Source organism: Mauremys reevesii, linkage group 6, assembly GCF_016161935.1.
Source record: "Mauremys reevesii isolate NIE-2019 linkage group 6, ASM1616193v1, whole genome shotgun sequence".
Classification (NCBI taxonomy): domain Eukaryota; kingdom Metazoa; phylum Chordata; order Testudines; family Geoemydidae; genus Mauremys; species Mauremys reevesii.
The window spans coordinates 17,228,853-17,248,839 of record NC_052628.1 but is presented as its reverse complement, the minus strand read 5'-3'; the positions used below and the strand labels follow the sequence as shown (position 1 = coordinate 17,248,839).

At 41.5% G+C, this 19,987-nt stretch overlaps 1 protein-coding gene across 15 annotated transcripts in view; it reads right to left on the bottom strand.

Annotated features, from left to right (window-relative positions):
• Positions 1 to 19,987, bottom strand: part of DCC (DCC netrin 1 receptor) — a 555,466-nt gene that overhangs the window by 400,129 nt on the left and 135,350 nt on the right. The window contains exon 11 of one of the 15 annotated variants that reach the window (XM_039544154.1): positions 6,833 to 6,855. The exons of 13 other annotated variants lie outside the window; for them this stretch is intronic. In XM_039544154.1, coding sequence (XP_039400088.1) covers positions 6,848 to 6,855 — 8 coding nt within the window. In that variant the 3' untranslated portion in view covers positions 6,833 to 6,847. Of the gene's footprint in view, positions 1 to 6,832; positions 6,856 to 18,969; positions 19,044 to 19,987 lie in introns of those variants that run through there. One more of the 15 variants, XM_039544149.1, reaches the window with a different exon arrangement.

The following is a 19,987-nucleotide window of genomic DNA, read 5'->3' as shown; positions in this document are numbered from 1 at the left end:
TGATACTGCTGTCTGCCCCAGAGTGTGGGGCTAGACAATGACTGGCAGTAACCAATACTGAGGCAAGGTGGGGCTAGAGGGTAGGAGTTCCCCAAGGAGGGGAGACCCAGAGAGAAAGGGGTTACTGCCAGGGGCAGCACCCCATGTGAAAGGGCACCGGGTCCAGGGAGGGACATGGGGGCCAGAAGACAGGCGGATCACCGGCCTGCAGAGGGCGCTCCAGCACTGGACAGAGCTAATTCCTGGAGTCACCAGCAGGAGGCGCCACAGGGGTGAGTCCAACCTGTCTACAGTACCTTCTTTGTATTTTGTCAAATCTGCAGTGAAAGTGTTCTTAAAACAAACAACATGTGCTGGGTCATCATCTGAGACTGCTATAATATGAAATATATGGCAGAATGTGGGTAAAACAGAGCAGGAGACATACAATTTTCCCCTTAGTCACAAATTTAATTAACACTTTTTTTTTAAAACGATCATCATCAGCATGGAAGCATGTCCTCTAGAATGGTGGCCGAAGCATGAAGGGACATAAAAATATTTAGCATATCTGGCACATAAGTACCTTGTAATGCCAGCTACAAAAGTGCCATGCAAACACCTGTTCTCACTTTCAGGTGACGTAAATAAGAAGCAGGCAGCAACATCTCCCATAAATGTAAACAAACTTGTTTGTCTTAGTGATTGGCTGAACAAGAAGTAGGACTGAGTGGACTTGTAGGCTCTTCAGTTTTACATTGTTTTCTTTTTGAGTGCAGTTATGTAACAAAAAAAATCTACATTTGTAAGCTGCACTTTCATGAGAAAGAGAATGCACTACAGTACTTGTATGATGTGAAATGAAAAATAATTTTTATCATTGTGCAAATATTTGAAATAAAAAAATATATAAAGTGAACATTGTATACTTCATATTCTATGTTGAAACTGAAATCAATATATTTGAAAATGTAGAAAAACATCCAAAATATTTAATAATTTTCAATTGGAATGCTATTGTATGACTGTGTGATTAAAGCTACGATTAATCGTGATTAATTTTTTTAGTTAATTGTGTGAGTTAACTGGGATTAATCGACAGCTCTAGTCCCAATATTTAAAAGACTTAACATCCAAATATGAAGCTGCTTAAGCAATACCTGATGATGCCCACAGCATGTGATATATTTAATTTTAAATATACCATTCATTACAAACTTATTTCTACAAATTAGCTTATTAAAAGTACTACAGACAAACCAAAAATGCCATACAGCTTGCAGTAATATGCCAAATGTTTGTACTTCATGGCTCAGTTCTGCTCCCAGTTGTGTAAACTTGGCATATAAATCCACACATGTCAAAAGCAATTTCACTAGTATATAACCTGTGTGAGTACAGAATCAGACCCCATATGCCCACTACTCTTGAGATGTAGAAAGCATCTGCAGTACTCCCATTCATACCTTCTCTGCCGTGTGTTAGCAAAGCAGTGCAAGTATGTGTGAGCACCTGACTGGTGGGTCATAAGACCAGAGTTCTATTCCTTGGACAAGCGACTGAATGAAGGAAGGTAAAATGAAATGTACAACTACAAAATGGAGAATAACTGGCTAGGTGGTAGTACTGCGGAAAAGGACCTAGTGAGGTCATAGCCGGAGTATTGTGTCCGGTTCTGGGCACCGCACTTTAGGAAAGACGTGGGCAAATTGCAAAGAGTCCAGAGAAGGACAACAAAAAATGATAAAAGGTTAAGAAAACCTGACCTGTGAGGAAAAGGTTTAAAAAAACTAGTCATGTGTAGACTTGAAAAAAGACCACTGAGGATGGACCTATAATAGTCTTCAAATATGTTGAGGCCTGTCATAAAGAAAACTGTGATCTATTGTTCTCCAGGTCCTCTAGAGGTAGAATATGAAATAATGAGGTTAATCTGTAGCAAGGGAGATTTAGGTTAGATATTAGGGAAAGTTTTTTAGCTATAAGGGTAATTAAGCCCTGAAATAGGCTTCCAAGAAAGGTTGTGGAATCTCATAGCTGGAGGTTCTTAAGAACAGATTGGACAAACACCTGTCAGGGATGGTCTACGTTTACTTGGTCCCACCTCAGCGCAGGAGTCTGGGCATGGTAACTTCTTGAGGTCCCTTCTAGCCCTACCTTTCTATGAGTGTGGGACAGGCCTCAGCAATATAGGGGTGATCTGAAGAACAATGCGGAAGAGACCAAAGGCACCAATTAGGTAGGGCAGGGGAGAGCTGCCACCCCATCTTCCCTCCTCCCCCGCCCAGTTTCATACGGGGGGGGTGTTTCCAGGTGGAGCTCTTAACTGCTCAGCATGAGTGTGGCATGTGAGTTCTCCCAGCCTGTGTCCCTGGGGCCCCGAGTCAGTGTTCTGTTTACAAACAGAGGCAGGGTGATTAAGATAAGAAAGGCTGGTAATTAAATTAAGGATCTGGAAGTCACTAGATGAACCTGTAAAACAGGAATCCCTCTGTGGGTGATGGTGGAGGGGAGGGGGGTTGAAGAGGGAACACAGGGGACTCAGAAGAAATACAGCCAAGCCCTTTGTGCCAAGGTTACATTCAGAAAAGAGGAAGATGTGAGGGGCATAAGTGAAAAGAAGGGGCCAAAACCCAGGGAAGGGATAGCAGTGGTATAGAGAAGTTCCTACTCTACCTGTGGTACTTATGTGGCCCCACCACCGTAGTATCTGAGTGCCTCACATCACAGCCCCTCAGTGAGGTAGAGCAGTATTTTCAAAGGTATTTACACACCTAGTGGTGTTTTCAAAAGCACCTAGCAGGTTAGGTGCTTTGTAAACCCCACTAGATGTCTAGCTGCATCTTTGGGTGCCTAAAAAACCTTTGAAACTCTGTCCCTAAGACTCTGACCTGAGGTCATATAGGAAGTCCATAGGGGGGAAAGTAGAACCCAGGTCTCTCAGCTCCCTAGCCACTGTACCAGCTTTCTCTCTGCTGCATGCTGCAAAAAAGAAGCCTCTGATGCATGGGAGCAAAACCAAGAAGGCCAGTTCTCTGAGACTCCAGCAATTGGTCGCAGGTGATTGGGAAGGATGTCATGGTTGACAGTATGAAAAGCAGCACAGAGGTCAGGAAGGATGAAGAAAGAAAGAGAATGAGAGTCAGATGCAAGGAGAGCACTTAACCACCAATGGGTGGCAGGTTCTGCCCTAGGCTGAGTTGTAAAGCAATGCCTGCTGTGCAATTTTAGATCTTAACGGAAAACCATTTTGTTGTGTCATTTTTTCTTCTGAGTTTGAGAAAATGAAGGAATGAGAAAGTGTCGTCTGAGTATCAGATGTGATTATACAACAAATTCTTAGAGTTTCAGTTGTATTCAGGCCAATTCCAGAACAAAGAACAGAAACTGCATCCACAGAGTCCATAAAGTCAACAATTGTCATGATTTGTGTTACTCACTGGGCATTATCTGTGTGCTCAGCACTGTTCAGAATATACGAGAAAATGTAGTCCCTGAGCCATGGCATATAAGATCTGTAACTCTGGATAAGATGGCTCAGATATTTAAGTATGAAGTGCATAGTTATTGATCACACATGTTATCACTTGTTCACTGTGATGTTTATGAGTGAAGGCACTGATGGCAATAGAAGTTTTACTTGATTAAGGACTAGAAGACTGAACTTTCTTTCAAGAGGAAGAGCTGCCCAGAGCTCCTGTGCCTGTTTATTTTCCTTTCTTTCCTGCAGTGGCCCTGATATACATCTGAAGTCTAAATTTTTTCCCCAACTTTAAAATGTGGAATTTTCTTGGTATTTGATTTAAAATATTATCCTGTGAAAACTGCAATTCAATCACTGTAGTGTTGTGTTTAAGACCCTTCTAGACCTTTAGGAGCCTTTTAAATGGAAGTAAAAGCAGTGCTGCCAACTCTCATGATTTTGTCATGAGTCTCGTTGTAATTATTGTTTTCCTTAAAGCCCCAGCTCCTGAAGTCAAGTGATATGTGATGATTTCAGCCTTCATTCTTAAAAGAACTGCAAAAAAGTGATAGAAAGTAATCTAGATTTTTCTACAATTTTTTCAATTATTATATTCAGGAGTTAGTAATAAATTAAGAATATACATTAAAATTTTGAACCTAACCAATAGCCCTTAAATGACTTGACACAAGATGTCAGAACATGTTAGTATTAGAGCTAAGTGGGTCTAATATTTAATTTTATTTTGTATAGAGGAATTAGAAATTATTATCTGACCGGAGCACTGTATCTAAGTTATCTACAAAAAAAAAAAGTTTTCAGGTGCCCAAGTAGCCTCTGGAATCACAGTTAAAGTTGCTTCTTCCCCTCCCTCCAAATCTGAAATGGCACCCTGAAAGAGACTCGCGGCATGGCACTGGGCACAGAAAGGAGCTAGGAAAAGTTTTAGTCCAGTTTGAAGACTGAATGCAGGTTTGTGTGGCTCTTACTTTACTCATAAGAGTTTACACATCTCTGCATAGCTTAGATCGGAGACAGGGCTCATCTCGGACATCCGGGACCCAGATCTGAACTTCAGCTAAGTTTGGTTGGTTCTAAACAACTCTCTAGCTCTGATTTAAAGTATAAAATCTTTCAGGAGAGATTTGGCAGTTTGCTCTAACTAAACATCAGCCCTCTTTGGAGGACAAGGACAAAGCCTTTGCTACACTTACACCCTATTTTGAGGACTTAAGTAGTGCATAGACCCTCTGCACAGGAGTGAATTTCATCCTCAGTGAAATATTAAATAACTACCAGTGCCTCATGGACAGCTATGCTAGAAAGAGTTCTGCTTCTCATCATTTGTTCTTCCTAACTAATGACTTCTGTCTAAAAATGGGATTTTGGTTGCTCAAATCCATCGCCAACCCCTGGTGGCTCATTTCCCCGCTTGAAGTGGAAATTCTTGAACTATCGGAACCGACCGCTGTGGAAGCAATTATGTCATTGTGAAGACAGAATTATAACTTCAGGTGAGAAATAAGCTGTAGGAGTAGATAAATATGAAAAAAGATCCTGTTTTCAATTATAAAAAAACTAGGAGAAAAATACAGAAAATATAGGACATAAAAAAGAGTTGTTTTTAATAGAATGTTTATTGAAGATTTTCATGAAACATAAATAGCTCTTTAAGTGGCAAGTTACTGGTTTCCTCCAGATTATATGCTTTACAATCCAATTGAATTATTGAAATGTCTTCCATCCACCAATTCATTTACCTTAAGTACACTGCTTTATTTTCACACTCTGATAACAGCCTTCACACAGAGTGTTTACAAAATGAGTGTAGGGCAATTTGTTTATAAAAGTGACATTTTCACTTTCACGTTTAGTGTATATAGTAAAGCCTTGGAATTCTGTATTTAGTCTTATTTGTTACAATGATTAAACTTTTACTTATTTTATAGCAGTAGAATAAAACCACACCAAAGCAGAAAAACAAAACAAAAACCCCATAAAATGCATTGATATGCTAATAAACATCTTCCTTATTCTCAGACAGAGCAGGGTGGTCTAGCCAAGGGATTCGGAGGAGCCTGGAAACGTGGTCCTGATACTACGGCTAATTCCCTATGTGACCCTCGGCAACATATGTAGGCCTTGTTCTATTCACTTTATGGCCCCTTCACACTGCTATGGGTTTTAAAGTGAGCATAAATTAAAGTTGATCAAAATATTGATGAAAACTTCATTTGCAACATGAATGTTTCAACAAAATTTTTTGTCAAGAAGTTTTGGGCTTTTTAACCAGTGTTGGTATATTATACTTTAAGGCTCCTTTTCATTGGCAGTGGTATAAAGGGGCCCTAGTGTAAATGAAAAGCTGCCCATCTGTGCCTCGGTCATGCCATCTGTGAAATGGGGAAAAAATGCCCATCTTTATAAAGACATTTAGAGCTCCTTGGATGAAGGTTTATATGTAATTACTCAGTATTATATTATGAAAGTGCTCTTATTTTTAACATTAAAGGTACACTGATCAGTCTGAGAAAGGGTCTCAAATTTGAAAGAATTATGGTCTATATATGCCTGGTATATTATGACTAACATTTATTACATTATATAGAATACTGTACTTTCCTGAATCATTAAGAACAAATGAGGAAATGTTATAAGGACCCTGTGCCAGGTTTTCAGCTGGTATAACTTGGCATAGCTACACTGAAGTCAATTTCAGGGCTCCTCACGCATCTCAGTCCAAGTTTGTGTCACACAATGTGATTAATTACCCCTTGGTCCCCAAGGAGCTACATTTTTTAAGGCTGCTGATGGGAAAGGCACAGAGCCAGTTTTGTTTCCCTGCATGTGTTTCTTTCCCATCCGCATGCTGTGCAGTGAGGCACATTATCTGAATTATCGGTCAGTCTACATATAGCCTAGCTAAATTCTTGCTGGTTGTATTCCATCAGGACAAGTTCAATTTTTTTTGTATATAATTAAAAGTAAACTATCTTGGGTATCATAGAGTCTCTATCAGTGTGAGCAGAGGCTAGGACAGTTTTGGCCAAGAATCCAATGGGAGGAGGTCACAGATACTCAGATTATAGGATGAGACAGAGAAAGAGTCATTGCCAAAGGACGGGGATATCCACTGGTAAAGATTTCAGTGTCTGCCTGCTAGAAGAGTTCTAAGCAATGCCCTTATTTCACCCAACTAACACAGTCAAGGTGAAATGAAAAGGATCATATTCATGTCAGTAATAATTAAACATCAATCTTACATTCACTCTAATGTATGATGTAAGGGTACATTTGCTCGTTTTGCTAGACGTAAGGATTCTGGTTCATCAAAGCCCATATTTCCTAAGTGCTTATGTCCAAGCAGCGATGCATTATGTGTTGTGAAGTGCCCCTATTCGACATTTAGCAAACTATTACAAGAGAAAAAAAAGTAACATTAAGAACTATATTATGACAAACAATCTTCATAATAATTAGATTAAATACATCAGTCTCCAGAGGACATAATTTTATCACTCTATAACAAAACACCATAAACCTGCTGCTATTCCCAATAAGAATAACAGTTCTGATTACACTGGGTGGGAGAGGCGCTGCACTAGATTTAGACAAACTGATCATGGCATGAAAGCAGCCCAGGGACAAATTAGATTTTTGCTAAGATTAACTGCACCATTAACTAAACAAAACAGAACTGGTATAAGGCAATATCACACAACTGGGCCTAATCACTTTTTAAACAAATATAAAATGGTAATAACACTTGATGTATTTGACTTTAAAAAAGCATTTGTCATATTAATTTTAAAGAGATGCTCCTATGGCTTCACTGCATCTTCTGAGAGGATAAAGTACCACTCAGGCACAGTGTTGACGTGACAACCAATCTCAGTGGCACTGACATTTCAAGTTCTTATTCATTAACAATTGGATAGGAAATAAGCTACTTCCCACCAGGAAATTAAAGATAAAATAAAATATCAGTCACAACAAGGGATCATTTCAGAACTTTTGATACACTGATATTTTCATTCAGTTTAGGGATCGTTTGCATTTCCTACTTACTATATTAAAACATGACAATTAAAAAAAAAAAGGTTGTCTTTCCCCTGGGTATACAGCTGAATAATTGTGATGGACCAGAACTAGACTGCACTCATCTTCCATCAGATATAGCTATGTTAAAAGAAATATAAGCCACACAGCTGGATGGCCAACTTGTTTTTCTTTTAACTATCTATTCTCTGTATGTACTGTAGTTGTAGCCGTGTCGGTCCATGGCCACTCTATCTTGAATGGTCCCAGAGAATATGTGCTAACTACTTATGCTAAACAATCTGTTCTACCTTGCATTTAGCTGTGACACTGAGTACTTCTCCCAGACTAGAAGAAGAGCTCAAAAGCTTGTCTCTCTCACCAATAGAAGCTGATCCAATAAAACAGGGGTTCTCAATCTTTTTTTTCTGAGGCCCCCCGACATGCTACAAAAACTCCACGCCCTACCTGTTCCACAACAACTGGTTTTTCTGCATACAAAAGCCAGGTCCAGCATTATGGGGTAGCAAGCAGGGTAATTGCCTGGGGCCCTACACCACAAAGGGCCCCACAAAGCTAAGTTGCTCAGGCTTTGGTTTCAGATGCAGGCAGTAGGCCTCAGGTCCCTGGGCTGCAGTCCCGCATGGCGGGGGTTCGGCTTTCTGCCTGGGCCCTAGCGAGTCTAATGCCAGCCATGCTCGGCGGATCCCCTGAAACCTGCTTGTGGCCCCCTGGTTGAGAACCACTGCAATAAAAGATATCTCACCCACTTTGTCTCGCTAGCTATTCTCTGTCCTTTTTCTATGCTATTAGAGTTCATTATTCCCCCCTCTGGTCTACTTCCTGTAGCTCTATAGCATTGGTGGGAACGGCAAACCATGACCACTGGGAGCTGCGGAGGCCATGCCTGCAGATGGTCAACGTCAGCAAAATGTCTCACAGCCCGCAATCAGATTACCCTGGTGGGCTGCATGCGGCCCATGGGCTGCAGGTTGCCCACCACTGCCCTATAGCCTTTGATGTTAGGAGCTCATGTGACAACATAGGTAGTTCTGTTAGGTTAAAAAAAGGGGGGAAAAAGAAGCCTATTTTAGATGGGCACAGTGGAGAATGGTTAAGCATAATGTTTTATCTAGCCAATTATATGTGCATATTGATTACAGTCCTGGCGAAGTAGGAGCTCATATGGAAATAGAAATGTGAGGCAATATTTTTACTACAAGAATTACCAGCTCCAAGGTAATTTTGCCCAACACTGAAAGATAAGAAAATAAACTGAAATATTCCAATAACTCCATGGCCAAACTCATTCTGACACTGTGGTCGCCAACTAAGCAAACACATGTGGATTTGATAGTATAATTTAAAGTGCAGTTCTATTGTGAAAAGGAACTCTCATAAAGAACAATATAGGGTTCCATGTTTAATATCTGTGATACCCAGATAAAATTTGGTCAGTTCATAAGTAAAATTATTCAGAGAGGGGGGTGCAGGGTTCACACTAGCAGCATTGCAAATTCCCCTCGGATCTAATGTCAACCTTCTTCTTGCACAATTTCACCAGAAATAAAGATTCTTTAGGCCAAATTCTGTCTTCAGGTAGACCTTTGGCTGCCTCATTTTCTTCAAGTTATGGTCTTGTCTTCTCCAAGAGGGTTGGAACCCACTTCCATCTGTTCTGTAACAACCTAAGATTGTTAACCTACAGTGGCAGTGCAAAACCCTTCTTTTCTCACTGGTCCATGGGGAACTGGGAGATGGGTAAAGGTATAGGAGTGGTTAGAGGTAAAAAGTCTGTTGATAACTTTGTTAGTGAGGTTTATTAAATGTGTGTTAACCTATGTTGCTGCCAAGAAAGCATTATCTGGGAGTAATCATTGGAATCCATTAATTTTATTGTATTAATTTCTAATGTTTGTCAAAGATGTGTAGATAGGCACTCTTGTTCGTTTTAGTATAGGCAGGAATAAATAAAATAAATGACGGAGCACAAAATTCATCACTGAAATTAAAACTAAATTAATAATTCTGTTGATGGCAAGTGAAAAAGAAAAGAAACTTCAGTTCATTCTCCTATTGCTGGTCTGGCTACAATTTAACAGGAGTAAAAAGTAAAAATAACAAAACCTCCATCCCTTTTTTTTGTCACTAAAGTTGATATGGCTCTGAATACACACAAGAAGAAAACCTCTGATCCATTCCTAACTATACCCACAAGAAAGAAACAATAGTGGCACTAACAGGACATTTGTTGTCCTCACATTGTGTGTTCCACTCTTCCCTCGTCACATGTCTGTCTTGTCTATGTAGAAGGTAAGCGCTTCAGGGCAGGGACTACCTTTTTGCTCTGTGTTTGTACAACACCTAGTACACTAGGGGAGCCTTTGTCCGTGACTAGGGCTCTGAGGTGCTATGGCAATAAATCATCATTGTCATTTTCAGAGTAAAACAGCACTTTAATAACTTCTCAAAAAAACAGGCCTCCATTCGCGCTAAGAAGAGCATTCGCTATTGATAGAATGAGCTTTACATCGTCTGAAGGCTGCAGCCACAGTGGAGCAGCACCAGGCTGAACTGGTTTGCCTATCTATAAATGTACACAGTAGTGTGCATCTGTTGTGTCAAAGGCATTGATGTGGCCAGGAAAACAATGAGACACAACACCAGAGTATGGTTAAATAGAGAGGCAGCAACTTCAATTAAAACAATCACCTAGTTGGAGTAACCACCCCCAAACTACCCAGACCTAGCAGGGCTGTTCCAGTGTGGACTACAACTGGCACCAATGGGAGGGGGAGATGAAGGTCATGCTCCCTCTACACCCACCAGCTGCCCTGGAACCTGCCCAAGTTGTGGCAATTGTAATTTATGCTCCCAAAACCAGACCTCCAGGATGCCACATGGCAGTTTGCCAATTTGTTACAGGGGAAGAATCCCGTCTAAATCCCCAAACTGGTGATGAACCCAGCCCCTGGCACCAAAGAAGATCCAACATACTAGTGTAAGGGTGAGATTGAAATAGGGAGCCCCAAAAGGCTACAGATCTATGCAGCAAACCATAGAAACTGCTTTTGTCACCCCTTCTGTATTAAACGCTCTGTGTCTTGATAGATTCCCTCTTCAGATTTTCAGGCCTTACCACCTAGTAACTCTCGAAACAACTGACAGGTGACAGTAAACAAAATGGTAAACTCTGGCTTCTACATATTCAGTTGACTGACATCCGCTTCTGACATTATTGAAGATTTGCTTTTAGATTTGTCAATGTCATTTTGGCCATTACACTAGCAATCTTAATTATTACATCCAAGTCTAGTTCTCCTCCCGTATCCCAAATTAAAATACAGTCCAATCTTGCTGCCCCGTTGCAGATAACCAAGCAAGGTATAAATAGTTTCCTAGACATCTACTTAACAAGTTGTTACACAATGGCACAACTAACCTAAAGTCCTGATGTGACGATGTGCTAGCACTGAAGTATCCCATTACAATTAGTACGTCACACTTATGCACATCACTGGTGATTTGGCACATTGAAGGCTGCTAAATAATTCCTCTGACTCTCCAGGGTCATTATCATTTGTCAGGGCACAGCACAAAACTCCCGAGACCTTGTCATGCCCTGATTGAACTGAACCAGCTGCCACATATTTATTGACAGGGTCCATGACTTAAGCTCTCTTCTCACCAGATCTGACAAGGGCAGAGCAGCTCCGGGATAATATAATGGAGCTGAATTGAACAGCTACTGTACAAGATGGCTTTGACATCAGTCTTTGTTTCTACACTTCTTTCCATGTACTTCATTTAAACTGAAAATATTCATAGTATATAAGAAACTCCCACTGAAAACGTACTGTCTGTGCTATGATTGCTTCTTCACTTCATATTCTTCAGTCAATTTTTGTGGGCATGGATTATCATCTGGCAACACCTATTTTTTTTCCTGTTCTCTGTGTGCATATATATCTTCCTACTGTATTTTCCACTGCATGCATCCGATGAAGTGGGTTTTAGCCCACAAAATCTTATGCTCAAATAAATTTGTTAGTCTCTACGGTGCCACAAGTACTCCTCATTCTTTTGCTGATACAGACTAACACAGCTGCTATTCTGACATCTGTAGAGTAGTTTACTAGGTTTGTTTTCCCTTTCTGGTGATTGCACTGCTTCTTTTCCTAGGCCTCTAAAATGCTTTATTTTCCAAGGCAGACCTGCTAACCTTGCACAGGGCTTTTCCGTTCATCCTAGCTCAGCATCGACAGAGAGGGAATAGATTCATACCACTGTTCTTAAGCTAAGCATTTTGACACTGAGGAGTAAGCACTGTAATTAAATCAAGCAATATACACCTTGAAAAGCGCTAATTCTACACTTTAATCATAACCAAAAGTATATTAGACACCTTTTCCAAATATTAATTTAAAGCACCTTGAAGGCTGCTGCTCTGCAGTTTTAACATGGTGTATGTAACCAGTTTGGACGTTCCAGCTATTTGTTTATATGATCAAAAGGATTTGGGTGTTCAAATAATAGCCAAGAGATAACACGACATAAGAAAGGCCTAGGCAATCATTTTTTTTAACGATGGCAGAAGGCAAATGTAAACTGGATATGCTAAAGCTCCAGCAAGAGCTACAGAGATAAGCTCGCCTGGGTGCACTTTCATTGACTTCATCATTGTCTCCCACCAGCAAGCTTGGCTTTCGCTTAATAAATGGCAGCCACAGTGGGAGACGCCATGAGAATAGTATTGATTTTTTTTCTTCCTTTCTGACATTTAAGGCACGCTGGGCTTTGTTAATGGAAGAAGAAGAAGAACAACAAAAACCCACATGATTAGTGACCTCAGCAGAAAAAGTACTGCATTTCTGCAGGAAACTGACACAAATTAATTCAAATCCAAATCCTTATGGAAAGTGTGAGTAGTTTTACCCAGGGTAGTACACTTTATTGGAATTACCTGAGAGTATAGATTGCTAATCAAGGGCTTTGGCCCAGAGAGGGGAAGAGCACCTGTGATTATATTGGAGTTGTGGGTTTTTAACATACATCAATATAATGGGGAAAGTTAACCATTAAATACATGAGGATTTCACTGTAAAGCTTTAGGTACAGGAAAATTAACTAAAAGAAACAGATCAATCAGTAGCGATTTTTTCTCCCACATCTGCTCTCTTCCCCCTCCCTGAAATCCTTTTCAGCTGGATGGGAGCTCCAACAGCATGCTTGGTATTCTTCACTTGATGATACCTATAGGAACAGAAGTTAGAGAAATGGGGAAGCAACACAAAAAAAGCACTGAAAGAAGCAGCTTTGAGCCTGAGTCGCAGAACTTGGTGGGAAATACAGTTTCTGATAGCCTGCCCTCAAAATCCTATCACTAGCACATACCACAAAGGTAAATCAAAGGTTCTTCCTACCAAAGTACTGCCAGTGCTTATTACTGAAGGAGAAAAAAGTAGTATTTTGCTTCAGCCAGAAGCATACTGTGCACCAGGAAGGAAAAATGAAAACAGCATGAACAGCAGTGGCAGCAGCTGTACCAAAACTGTTTCACCGCACTAACTTTTATGTGGTCAATTATAAGGCAGCTAAAAGGCCAGAACAATAGTGTCCATCCTATTAAGCTTATAAAAAGATACTGAGATTGACTGTCATCTTCACAGAGCAAAAAAGAAAGCTGACTGACCAATGAAGTTAAAACTGTCACAGAGGGCAAGAATCATATTGGATAAAGGATGTCTTGTCTGTTTGCCAGACTAACAGCCCTAAAGACAAAAGTCCTTTAGCAACACTACAAATATAGCATAGGGGCATTAGCAGTGCAAATTTTCCAATGTCTTTCCTTGAGTGCTTCCTCATTCCTGACCTGGACAGACCATATACAAGCTTCATATACAAGATCCATCAGCAAAAATTCTCAGCTTACTCAGGAGGCCAAGGTTTGAATAACACTAATGAGTGTCAATTAATAGGGGGGCTTAAAAGAGATTAACACCTCTCCACCGAATCCACCAAACCCACTGCCATATAAGTATTGTGAATAGCCACAAAGCAACTTTAGGCTGCCACTGCTTTGGGCTGGCCTTAGCATATGCTTAAATGCTTTGCTGAATCTGGGCCTTAAACAGGGCAGGTTCCATTAGTGCTCCCTCTGGGCATGTAATCAGCTAACAGAACAAGCTTTCCAAATCATACATGTAGCGGGAATTGGTGTCTGTAGTGCATGATGGTGATAATTTTTCTCATGCTTTTTGAACACTTATTTATCCAATTTGTGATCAGAGCATTACTCAGTCATAGTAGAGCATGGTAGATCATATCCTTTTATTATTATGCTGTCCTATTTGCTCTTGTATTCTTTTCTGACCATCTCACACTTGCCTGTTGGTAGCAGAGCAGAATAAACACCATAGAGGTGTTCCCTACTAGCTATTTTCCTCTCATTTGTACCGGCATGATGGAGAGATGCATATTGTACGGTTACCCCCTCTAAGCCATTATTACTACTACTCTCCAGCATAGCTCTTTCCCTGCAGATTTGCACAAGAAACTAATGGGAGCAGTAAATAATGCTAGATTTCTCAATTTTAATGACAATTATAATTTTTGAATGTTTCTGGAAAATCCAACTTCAACTATCCTGCCTATCTGCTTAAGGAATAGTCTCTATTTGTGAGTCTGGATCCCACACAAACAGGGCTGGTGCAAGGATGTTTCGCGCCCTAGGCGAAACTTCCACCTTGCACCCTCCCCCATCCCCGAGCCCTGCGGTAGCTCCCCCCTCTGCCCTGAGGCTCTCCCCGTATGGCAGCTCCCCACCCCCCCCCCACCCTGAGGCGCCCCCCTCACCATGGCCGTGCAGCAGCTGCCCGCCCCAGCTCACCCCTGCTCTGCTTCCTCCCTGAGCACGCCGTGCTTCACTTCTCCCGCCTCCCAGGCTTGTGGCACCAATCAGCTTAGGCGCCGCAAGGCTGGGAGGCGGGAGAAGTGAAGCAGCCATGGCGTGCTCGGGGAGGAGGCGGAGCAGGGGTGAGCTGGGGCGGCGAGTTTCCCTGCGTGCTGCCCCCACCCCTTACTTGCTGCAGGGGGCCCTCCCCTTGCCCCCCTGCCCCAGCTCCCTCCGCCTAAATGCCAGTGGCGACCGGGGCGGCCGAAGATCCGGCCGGTGCAGTCGCTACCGAAGAAAATGCCACCTCCCAAATCCTAGCGCCCTAGGTCGCCTAATAGGTTGCACAGGCCCTGCACGCAGGTTAAAAAGGCAACACTCCCCTGGGAATGAAGAGCAAAGGATTAAGCCTTTTGCCAAACCAAGTACATGTCTTCAAGCCTCTTTCCCACTATTTCCATTCTCAGTTCACCACTGCCGGGTTCCAGGAGAAAGCACATAATAAAACAAACCTCCCTCTTTCAATTTGGTTGGGGCTCAAGCTATCCTGTTCTCTGTATTTTTGGCATTCACATCTTCAGGATCCCTCTACTGGTATGTTTAGCCATGGTAACTTGGAAAATATGCATTCTTCAAAGAGTCCTAGGGTTTCTGATGTATCCTTTTTTATTCTTCAAAAAACAAGACCTAACCTCGTTCCTCGTTTGGGTTATTTGCTCCCAAACAACCCAAATTTATTGCTATAATGCTATTTATTCCCCAGAGCCTTTGAAAAAGAGAAAGAAAGGTGAAGTGGAAAGGGTATTTATTTATTTTGTTGGCTAGATATACCTTGTGAGGGGGGATGAAGTGAAATGACTGGCTCAATAATAATTAAAGATTTACCAAAGGCAGTTAGAACTTGGGATCAGTACCCTTTATTATATTTATAGAAATGAAAGTAAATAAATAGAGATGGGCAAACGGATTTGAATAACATGGGAACCAATGCAAACAGGTTTCTGGGGTCGGTAGAAAGTTAAGCTAACTTTTTGCCTCTTATTTAAAAAAAATCAAATGCCTCCGTTTGTCCTGTTTTGGGGTTTGTTTCATTTTTGGGGGAGAGGGAGGGGAGTGAAAAACACCAAAATACTATAAGAAAGTCTGCTCTTGGTTTGTTTCTGGCCTAGAGCTACTAGAAACTAAATGAAAAATCAAAAACTGCTGGTAATCATCTGGGAAAGCAGCATCTTGTGAGCTTTTTCACTCAATTTTCAGACCAAAGAATTCAGATAGGTGTTCAAGATCCAATCACTAGAAACTGAAACTAGACCAATTCATACTATAAATAATGTGCAATTTTTTAACAGTGTTGGTTCTTAACCATTCATTGAAACCATTGAACCAATTTACCTAGTGTGGTCTGTGGGGGTTCTCCAATACCTGAAGTCTTTGATTTAAAGAATGAATGCTGTACCTTTCTAATGGATGTATACTAACTCAACCTGCAGCTATGGATTTGATGCAGGAATCATTTAGGGAAAGTCTACAGCCTGTGTTATGCAAGAGGTCAGACCATCATAATGTTCCCTTCTAGCTTTAATATCTAAGAGGTCTTCGGCTATCCCTTGATGCAAGGATGATGTCTGCCAAGGGGCTTCCATTGATGGGTTTTTAAGGTGGCTGAGGATCCCAATTTGTGCCCTGCAGATTTTCCCACAGAGATGACAGGGGTAATTTTGGGGGAGACATAGCTGTTAGCTGGAGTGTTGTGCCCTTTCTTTCCTCCTCTGTTGCTTCTCTGTCTTGTGAGCACGTCCGTTCTCCTCAAAGTGGGCTGTGTCTTGGTGTATGGTGTGGCGCCACTGTGTTCTGTTCCGCGCCAAGTCCTCCCAGTTTGTTGGGTTGATGCCTCCATTTTTAAGGTGTACTTTCAGTATGTCTTTGAAATGTTTCTGCTGCCCTCCGCGAGCCCTTCTTCTCTGACTTGACTGAGAAGATTATTTGCTTCGGGAGGCGAGTGTAAGGCATACATACACAGTGGTCAGCCCAGCGGAGTTGCTGTTTCATGACCTGTGCTTCTACACTGCTGATGTTGGCTGCAGAGAGAGCGTGGATGTTAGTGTGTAAGTCATCCCAGCTGATCCTGAGAATCCTCCTGAGGTAGCACTGCTGGAACCACTCCAGCCACTTGAGATGTTGTCTGTAGGTTACCTAGGTCTCACGCCCATAGAGAAAGGTGGGGATGACAACTGCCTTGTAAACCAAGATCTTGGTGCCTGTTTGCAGATCCCTATCACTGAAGACTCGTTTGAGTGGTCTTTCAAAGGATGTGCTTGCACAGTGGATCCTGTATTCGATTTCTGTGTCAATGCTAGCTGTTTGGGAGAGATGGCTGCCAACATATGGAAAATGGTCCACTTTTTCCAGGGGTTTTCCGCTGATGGTGATTTGTGGAGTATGTAGAGTAGTTTGTGCAGGTGAGGGCTGGTAGAGTACCTTGATTTTCCAGATGTTGAGAGAGAGATCCAGGCTGTGATAGGAACCTGCAAAAAGATTTAGGGTGCTTTGCAGGTTGGCCTCTGTGTGTGCGAGGATGACACAGTCATCTGCATACTGAAGGTCAGTGATGCCAATTCTCCTGATCTTAGATTTTGTTTGGAGATGTCAGAGATTGAGGAATGGCCATCCATACGATACTCAATCCTGATTCTGTCAGAAAGGTGGTCACGGATGAGAATCAGGATCACAGCAAGGTAAATTGAGAAGAGTGTTGGAGCTATGACACAGCCCTGCTTGACGCCAGTGCGAATGAAGAATGGTTCAGTCTCTGACCTGTTGCACAGAGTGGTGGCAGTCATCCCATCATAGAGTAGTCAGAAAATGGAAATGAATTTCTGTGGACAGCTAAACCTGCACCGCACCTTCCATAGAGCATCATAATTGATAGAGTCAAAGGCCTTGGTGAGATTGATGAATGCCATGAGGAGTTGCTCTCCTCAGAATATCAGAAACCGTCCTTATCTCATGTCCTGTTGTTGCTCTCTGCACTTCTTCTGAACCTGTCGTGCCACAAAGACCATGTTGGTTGTGCCTCAGGATGGCCTGAAGCCACACTGTGATTCGGGGAGGAGTTCCTCAGCAATGGGGAGAAGGTGGTTTAGTAGGATCCGGGCAAGGATCTTCCCTGCGATGGAGAGGAGGGCAATACCTCTGTAGTTCCCACACAAAGATTTTTCCCCTTTCTTGAATATTGTAACAATGTTGGCATTCTTAAAGTCAGGTGGAATTTCTTCACAGGTCCAGATTTTTTTGAGGAGTTTGCTAAGTTTGTGTAGGAGGTAAGTGTCAGGACTTGGGCTGCTTATCCAAACTGAACTTTTTTTTCAGTACTCATCACAAAGGCGATGTGCAAGAGAATTTTTTAAAAACAGAGAGATGTAGAAAGCTGAATTTTAATACTATCTCCCCCCTACAGTAAGTGAAAGTCAAAATGGTTTCTATTACAAAGTATGTCTCCTCCCCCAGTCCTGGACTCATTCTGTGTAAAAGGTGAAAAGGCAAAATGATAGTAATCTTGTTATCTTTGTGGCCCATGTGTTAGGTATTACATGATGCTACATAATAATGCACAATATAGATCTCTTTGCTTAGAAACTCTTCATTTAAAAACCTTTTCAATCATTTATTGATTTCTTTCAATAATCCTTTTTTAAAATTTTAAAATTTAAGAATTCTTTCCAGCATTTTAAGTACTAAGTAAATGACCATGTAGGGTGTCTCAAGTACCCAAGGAACATATGAGCTGATGGAAAGCAAACACGCTAGGTAAACTTGCTAGGTAGGACTGGGCTTGCTGGAAATATCTTGTGGAAACACCGATTTAGCATTTTCTAGGTAGCTTATAGTGGTTCTGGCTTCAAGATATTACAAATTCATACTGTGCCCTGTTGCTTCACATGTGTAGGTTTCCTCATACAGACTCCAACTGCAGCATTCATACACTTCCAGGGTAGAGCTCTGATACTCTCACCAACAGGTAGCTCAATGATATAGTGACAGTACAATCAGATTTCTGACTGCCTTAAAGATTCCCCATGCTGGTACATTATAGAGTCATGTCAGAGGATCTTGTGACCCCCCACCCCACCCACCCACACACACATACACACACAAGCACCACAAGCCACAACATGCCTGTGCCAACAACATTTCTAAAATAGACAAATAAAAGTGGAATCCCTTCTCCTTTGGTGAGTTTGAAGGCTATTTGCCACTTCTTTCTTGGGTTAGATGAAGATGGCATAAAAGTGTTAGAGAGAGAGCCGTGTGTAGGAAAGGAACAATGCATGTGCATTGTCAATAAGGGCTTCAGCTTCACTGCTGTACTCTGAGAATTCTGTGCAGCAGTGGGCGCTCTAACCCCTCTCTTGCCATGTAGTGAAGGATATTAAATCATACTGCAGAATAACCACAGGTATTGTAGCATATACACATTGCTGTGAGAAAGATGTTGGCTGTCTTACTGGATCAGCACTACTGGCTATACAGATTCAGAAAATACTATTAGTCTCATTGTTGAAAGGAGCCATATGTCTATCTTCCCAACCAGAGGTAAGGTACCATGACAGCATCAGCTACACAAGCAAAATTGTGCTTCTAAGGTGCAGGGAGGAAGTGCACAGCTTTTTCCTGCATATAAACAGATTAGGACTAAAGTTTCTGAACATGCCAGCCTGGACATCAGGAAAAAGAACGAGACACTTCCAGCAAAGGGTTGATATGAGAAAAACCTGAGATGAGAACACAAATGTGAATTTAGAGTTCCCCTGAAATCACACACTCAGCAAATCAGTATTATTTTTCATAAAAGCAGCTTGATTTTTTTTGTTGTTGTTAATGCTAATTGCTGTTAGTAGTTCCCAAAATATGCTTTCAGATACTCAAAACAGGACATTCCTTGCCCACAAATGTTCAAAATTTAAGGATGGGCAGACAATTACACAGTACTTAGTGGAGAGGAACAACAAATAAGGAAATCTGAATATCAGAAACTGTCCTTATCTCATTCTGTGGCATCCTCCCATTGCTTATTTATTCTGGAGGAGAAGTTTCATGCTTGCAGCTAATGTCTGTGTGCTGCTTTTTAACATTTGATATTTCAAGCATAATTAAATAGATCACGAAGAAGAAATTCAAGTTGGTTAAAGATACATTCAATGCCTCCAAAGAGTACCATCCACATGGGGAAAATAGTTTCTCGGGAAATACCTGCCTTCTCTGTTCATGTTATTTAATAGGACCTCTGAATCAAAGGCAACCTTGGTGACCATTCTAAGTCAAGGCCCCTCTGGGGTGAGCATGATACCAAGTTGGGAATCTGTGGCACTGCATTCCTTCAGTGCTACACTGCTATCATCCATTGTCACAACAGCTTAACTGATCACTTGAGAGGATATATCCTCTCAACTCCTGCAAAAGTTTAATGGAATACATATTCTAACAAATATGGCTTTTAACATCAAAGCTTATTATCCTCCTCTTGAGCCACACACTAATGTCAAAAGGAGAGACACATGCAGAACGGAGGGGGAAATAAATCAAGTCATGTATCCCAAATTCATTATGTAACAGAA